We start from the raw sequence: 7,500 nt of genomic DNA on the forward strand, positions 1-7,500 counted from the left end.
TGTTTGTGTAGAGTGTGTGTGTGTGTGTGTTAGAGTAGAACGTGTAGTGTGTGTTAGTGTAGTGTGTGTGTCAGTTCAGCTCTCCTACCTTGAAGCCCAGGCTTGCATTCAGAGAACCGTACTCTGGGGTTCCTGGGTTCTCACACGTCGTCCTGGTGGGTTCTACGGGATAGAATCATCATCATCATCATCATCATCATCATCATCATCATCATCATCATCATCATCATCCTCATCCTCATCATCCTCATCCATCAGCATGAATCATTTTTTAAGGTTACATATTGATGAATTATTAAAACAAGATGAACAGAAAACAATCCATGAAGGAAATGATGTAATGATTGTAATCATCAACAATAACAGCTTTAAACATTAAAACCATCTTATTGCCAAGAAAATAAACCTTTTGGTCAGATTTTGGAGGAGCAACAAAAACCCTGGGCAGTTTCCTTCGAAGGAACCCTTAATGATTGTCATTTCATCTGTTAATTCATCTACATGTTAATTAGAATCTTATTTCTCCTGAGCAACTGAAACTCAGGAGGAATGTGATAACTAAGGCTGTAGCAAAAGGAATAGCACCTTGTGGTTATTTTACACAAAGACAGCAGAACAGAAAGTTTCACCTAGTTGACCTTTCCAGATGGAGGATTTGTTCGTGCTTCATAACGGCTGTGTGTAATACGGTAGAGTATAAAAAAAACTACCTATACATCGAGGTTGCGAGCCGCTCCACGTGCCGTCAGCCTGGCACACGCGTGTAGAGGAGCCCACCAGCACGTAGGGGGCGCTGCAGCTGTAAAATACCTCAGACTTGAAGATGAAACTCTGGCCTTCTCTCTTGGCCTGAGCGGGGACGCCCGGATCGCCGCAGAACCTGGCTGTGAATTAATAAAAATGTCTGGGTTGAAGTCTGGATTTTGATTCGTGACCCCCCACCCCCAACAAACAAACAAACAAACAAACAAACAAACAAACAAACAAACAAACAAAAACATTTATTTATTTATTTATTTATTTATTTATTTATTTATTTATTTATTTATTTATTTATTTAAATTCTGTGAAATTCAGATCTACTTCCACAGGAAAGCTAACAGGAGAGAGAAGCTTTTTTGTTTGTCTCGTTTATACGGTGGCCCAGAAGTGCAAAACACATCAACAAATCCGAAAACACAACGACAATTCAGACAACCCGGAAACGGTGAACGGGAACTTACCGATCATCGGACGAGACGCCTGTCACTCAAGATATACAGGTATGGAATCTTATGTGTCATGTGTAAAGTTCTCCGTTTAAATATAAGAAAATAACAGAATTAATCCACAGTAATCCGTTCCATCCATCCATTCCGACTTTTCCCTGCTGCAGACCGTTGAACTTCACGTATACCTTGAGTGACAGGTGTCTTGTCCAATGATCGCTACGTGTTCCAATAACAGACTATACCAAATTCTTCCGGGTCGTCTGGACTGTCGTTGTGTTTTCGGATTTGTTAATGTGTTTCGTGCACCGATTCAGACGACCCGGAAAAGGTAGGTATAGTATTGTGAAAGGAAACTTACCGATCATTGGACAAGAGACCTGTCATTCAAGATATACAGGTGAATGACAGGTGTCTTGTCTGATGATCGGTAAGTTTCCATTCGCAAAGTAGACCTACCTTCCTTTTCCGGGTCGTCTGACTCGTCGTCGTGTTTCCGGATTTCTTAGTTTGTTTTGCACTCTTCTCGGCCACCGTATGTTTACCATCGATTACATCAAATATGACAGTAAATAGATAACAAGTACTGTGTTGTGTATTGTTTAAAAAGATAAAATGTTTAATTGAAAGAAAGAAAGAAAGAAAGAAAGAAAGAAAGAACCCCCCCGAGGTATAAAGAGTAACTCCGCTAAATCTCATCAGCGTGTCCTTGATCGTTTTCCCCATAACAGCACGACACGGAGTAGACGGATACACGGAGTAACGGACGAGAACGTTAACACGACGAAATGTTTTGCAAAGCCGAGAGAAATAAAGGAAATAAGTAAACGAAGGAAAGTTAATTATCAAACTTAGGAAAGGTTTCAGACGTCTCAATTCTCAAGGATATAAAGGAGGGAAAAACCCCCAGCGAGCTCCAGCGCCGTGTCGTCACCCGGTGCGTCTCATTATTCTGCCGATTCGGTGACCTTATCGTTTTCGATTCCCTTTTCAAGGCGTCGATAAAGAATTTAATTACAAGTCTGAGTTCAGTGAAGCGGCAGGTATACGCATGGGTGCTGCTTTTATACGCCCAATCGGTGCTGAGAAAGTCAGGGGAACAAAAATTGTAAAAAAGAGAGCTGACGGACAGCTCGGAGAAAATCTTTTTTTTTTTTATATGTAAAATGTTGAAAGGGCAAAAGCACTTGGCATACGGATTGCAGTTGTAGGGTCAGGGATGTGATATTTAACCGTCAGAGCAGAATTCTGACTCGATCGAATATAAATCAGCCGTAATGATCCTGCTGTAAACGAGCGCAGAGGGCAAAGGCCCGTGGCAGCTTCCTGGCTCTCTGATCTATATTTCACAAGGTGGAATAAAGGAAGATGAAGCTCTGAGGTCGAGTGTTGAGCTGCAGACTTCGGTGATGGCATCAAACTGTAAAATACTAAATATCTCTAAACCTGAGATTAGTCCCAGCCATCTGCACAGTGACGGGATTTAAGAGATGCCACATCACTTCAAACCCTCAACCAGGTGCTTAATTTCTTTGGCTTTTGATTGCATGTTTTTTAATTAAAAAGTACAAGACACGAGGTATTAAATAAAACAGAACGGTACAACAGAGGATATTTCAAAACTAGATTGTATAAAATGAGCTGGGAAGAAGATAAAATGAGACGAGTTAAGAAAAAAAAAATAAGACGAGACGGGACAAGATGACAGAAGATGAGATCAGATGAGATAATAAACGCTGTAAGACGAGATAAGATGAAAAGACAAGACGAGATAAGACAAAATGAGACAAGAAAAGATGAATTGAGGTAAGACAAGACAAGCCAGATGAGACAGAATAAGAAAAGATGAGATAAGACAAGATAAACTGAGACGAGATGAGACAGCGAGATATGGCAAGATTAGATAGAATGAGATACGATATCATGAGACAACATAAGATGAAATAGTATGACAAGACACGGTAATATGAAATAGGACAAGGTAACGATCTGAAATGAGAGAATATATAAAATAGGATAAAAGAACATGAGACGATATAAAAATAGGATACGATAAAATGTATAAGAAAACAAGATAAGATGAGATAAAACACTAAAATATTTGACATTTTATAAGAAAATACAAGTATACTGTAGAGTATAATAAATATTCGCGAAAAGCATAAAAAAGGGTCCTTTAAATTAGAAAAAGTGTGTGTGTGTGTGTGTGTGTGTGTGTGTGTGTGTGTGTGTGTGTGTGTGTGTGTGCGCGTTATACACCACAAAATTCAATATCATTCAGATACCTCAAGCACAGCTTGCTGAAGCGATGCCTTCTCAGGGTGCCATTTTTACATGGCAGGAGGGTGAGAGCACGATGCACAAATATGCAAATGTGATTGAGGAAGAGAGTCATCTCCAGTCACAACACGCAAACGAGACCCGTCATTGCTCATTCTGCTCATGTTCCAGCGTGTCAGAGGCCAAAACCGCCGACGCAGCAACAAAAATGAATAAAAATCAGCGATGTGCTTACTGTATACTGCTTCGATTCTGAACTAGCCTTTATTCCGCACTTGTGTGTGTGTGTGTGTGTGTGTGTGTGTGTGTGTGTGTGTGTGTGGGGAGAAAAACATTGTAAACAGCTCCAGGCCAAGTCAGGTTGTGCATAATAAACAGATCTTATGAGAGCCCTAATGTCAGCGAAGCTCCTTGATGAATAATACAGCACTTCTGAGATGCCTCAAAAGCCACACAACAAAGGCGGAATATTAATTTTAATATGATAGTTTCACGGCTCGGTGAAAGCGGCTCGCTCCGTGTGTGGCTTTATTCCGCAGTGTCACTGGTTAAAGGAAAAAGCCACCCGGAACAAGCCGCACACGATTCTTTATAATTAACATGTGATCTTCGGAAACGTCCGAGAGTTATTCTGTATCGAGATTCTGTAAACATTCAGGGGCATGTTACTCAATTATACTATATATATATATATAGTCACCGCAGTTAAAGGGTTTTACTTATGTGTACATAGTGCTAGCATCATGTGACGTGATGCATTCATGGCAACCTTAATAACTCTGGTGTGTTGAGATAAATTAGCTACTAGCTTGCTTATATTTGTAGCTATATTTGTATATAAATGAGCTACTAGTTTGTTTATATTTGTATTTAAATTAGCTACTTGTTTGTTTATATTTGTAGCTATATTTGTATTTAAATGAGCTACTAGTTTGTTTATATTTGTATTTAAATTAGCTACTTGTTTGTTTATATTTGTAGCTATATTTGTATTTAAATGAGCTACTAGTTTGTTTATATTTGTATTTAAATTAGCTACTTGTTTGTTTATATTTGTCGCTATATTTGTATTTAAATGAGCTACTAGTTTGTTTATATTTGTATTTAAATTAGCTACTTGTTTGTTTATATTTGTAGCTATATTTGTATTTAAATGAGCTACTAGTTTGTTTATATTTGTATTTAAATTAGCTACTTGTTTGTTTATATTTGTAGCTATATTTGTATTTAAATGAGCTACTAGTTTGTTTATATTTGTATTTAAATTAGCTACTTGTTTGTTTATATTTGTAGCTATATTTGTATTTAAATGAGCTACTAGTTTGTTTATATTTGTATTTAAATTAGCTACTTGTTTGTTTATATTTGTAGCTATATTTGTATTTAAATGAGCTACTAGTTTGTTTATATTTGTATTTAAATTAGCTACTTGTTTGTTTATATTTGTCGCTATATTTGTATTTAAATGAGCTACTAGTTTGTTTATATTTGTATTTAAATTAGCTACTTGTTTGTTTATATTTGTAGCTATATTTGTATTTAAATGAGCTACTAGTTTGTTTATATTTGTATTTAAATTAGCTACTTGTTTGTTTATATTTGTAGCTATATTTGTATTTAAATGAGCTACTAGTTTGTTTATATTTGTATTTAAATTAGCTACTTGTTTGTTTATATTTGTAGCTATATTTGTATTAAAGTAAGCTACTAGTTTGTTTATATTTGTAGCTATATTTTCAGCTAGAGCTAGTCTAGATTTGTAGTTATTGCCAACTTGCTGAGTCATGTATGGGACTTTCACGTCAACATTCGCATCATATTCTTCAGCACTTTTATTCTGGATTTCACATTTAGGAAGCTTATACCCAAGTTCACCAGAGCAATACGTCTTGTAAGAAACTGCGCTAACAGCATCGATGTGACGTCAGTTTGGGACATAAATGCACTGCTAAATTCTCACTAGAAGAATGAAGCGCAGCACTAAACAGATTAGACCCTGAATCCCATCAGAAACATTCCTCTGTTTCAGGGTGAAGCTTTTTCTTTAAACACGTCGGTTAAGAGCCACTTTAATATTCAGCCACTGCACAGCACTTATAAATAACCCGAGCTGTGTGTTTCTGTCACACTAATCCCAGAGCTTAGAACAATTTCCTGGAGTGAATTACAATTTATGCTTAATCAGCATAATATAACTTATTATAACAATTTTTTTTTAAATCCCTCTTTTGATGCTTTCATCTTTTGGCACCGTACGACTCTGTACCCTGGCTTATTTCCTAAAGAAACTTAATATTGAGGTTTACAGAGTCAAAGCACGTCAGCGAGGAAAGATGTCATGCTTAGGGCCATGCAGAGCAACCGGAGAGCCTCATGGAGCACCGCAGATCTGCTGAGTAAGATTCTGGTCGTTCGGAGCTGAAGGACATCTTGAGCGAGAGAATACGCTGAGTTTGGAACAGTCACGCTCCTGACATTTTAACCAAGGACAACTAATTAGCATCAGAGAAAAATAAACAACCATAACCTCCAACTTGTTACTGCAAAAGAGAAGGTTTCTACACGCTGTGTGCCTTTCTTATTAACAAACAATTGATTGCTACACTGAAGAAATTTACTTCATGAAATAAAGAGCACTAAGTAAATTAAAGGAAATGTCAACAAAGCCACCGGTACCTCCAGAGCTTTGAGAATGAGCTAGTTAGCAAAAAAAAAAAAAAAAAAAAGAACACAACTCGATAATACAGTGAAGTGAATGGGATATTAATTAACAAACTAGCTAACAATAAGGAATGAGGTAGCTAACAACTGGTGAAGAACAAACTAACTTGTAATAGAGTATGAACCAGCAGCTAGCAAACCAAAGAGAATTAAATAGCTAACAACAGAGTAGGGAATATCTATTGAACAATAATAATGACATAAAACACAATTTAGTAAAGAATAGCTAGAAGAGCTAAACCGTAGAGAACGTGCTAGCCGAGTGTTGAGAATTTGCTTGCTAACTGTGGAGAATAAGCTAGCTTACTGTGAAGAATGTGCTACCTAACTGTGGAGAACAAGCTAACTGTGGAGAATAAGCTAGCTTACTGTGAAGAATGTGCTACCTAACTGTGGAGAATAAGCTAACTGTGGAGAATAAGCTAGCTTACTGTGAAGAATATGCAACCTAACTGTGGAGAATAAGCTAACTAATTCTGGAGAATGTCTAGCTAAATGTAGAGAGTGTGCTAGCTAACCGTCAAGGAAGTGTTAGCCAAATGTAGAAGAAGTGCTAGCTAACTATGGAGGAAGTGTTTGCTAACCGTGCAGAATGTTCTACCTAAACCAAGAGATCATGCTTTGGTGTAGCGTGAGCCGCGTGGACACTGAACTAGTTAACTGTAGAGAATGTGCTAGCCAACTGGGGAGAATGTGCTACCCAACTGGAAAATAATCTAGCTAATCGTAGATAATGTGCTGTGGTGGATCATGAGCTAGCATTAAAACAGAGAAGCTAGAAGGTGTAGATGATCTACTCACGCATGCACAGAGGCACGTCACCGCTCCAGGATCCCTGACCCACGCAGGTAAGAACTGCAGGGAAAGAGAGCTCGTAGCCGCTCAGGCAGCGGTAGCTAACGCTGGTACCCCACTGAAACACAGAGCCCTCCACCTCACCGCTGGAGATTTGGGGTGGAGGAGGACACGTGACCGCTGCAGAGAGGAAAAAAAGGAATTTGAGTAGACAGAATGAGAAAGACACAACAAAGACCACGATGAAGTTCATGGTACCTTTCAGAGCTTCCTCTGACATTTTATAAACCACAGAAGCGTCTGAGGAACCTTTGCGTTCACGCTCACGTGCACTTTCATTTTTTCTCTCTTTCTCCTTTCACCTGTGCTTCAGATCAACTAAATAATGCATGAGGACCAAACTCTGGAGCTTTGTTTCATACTCGTCTGAGACTGGGTGAATTCTGATCCCTGGCCTGGTTTCAGGAGCTTGTGTACAGCACATAAAGTCTTATAA

General features: G+C 38.3%; 1 protein-coding gene across 1 annotated transcript in view; it reads right to left on the bottom strand.

Annotated features, from left to right (window-relative positions):
* Window positions 1-7,500, bottom strand: part of csmd3a (CUB and Sushi multiple domains 3a) — a 252,962-nt gene that overhangs the window by 15,311 nt on the left and 230,151 nt on the right. Inside the window, exons 59-61 of the mRNA XM_047808368.1 lie at window positions 7,011-7,184; window positions 711-884; window positions 89-162 (exon numbers count right to left, since the gene is read on the bottom strand). Of these exons, the coding sequence (XP_047664324.1) occupies window positions 89-162; window positions 711-884; window positions 7,011-7,184 (422 nt within the window). The remainder of the gene's footprint in view (window positions 1-88; window positions 163-710; window positions 885-7,010; window positions 7,185-7,500) is intronic.

The sequence above is a fragment of the Tachysurus fulvidraco genome, chromosome 25, assembly GCF_022655615.1.
Source record: "Tachysurus fulvidraco isolate hzauxx_2018 chromosome 25, HZAU_PFXX_2.0, whole genome shotgun sequence".
Taxonomy (NCBI): domain Eukaryota; kingdom Metazoa; phylum Chordata; class Actinopteri; order Siluriformes; family Bagridae; genus Tachysurus; species Tachysurus fulvidraco.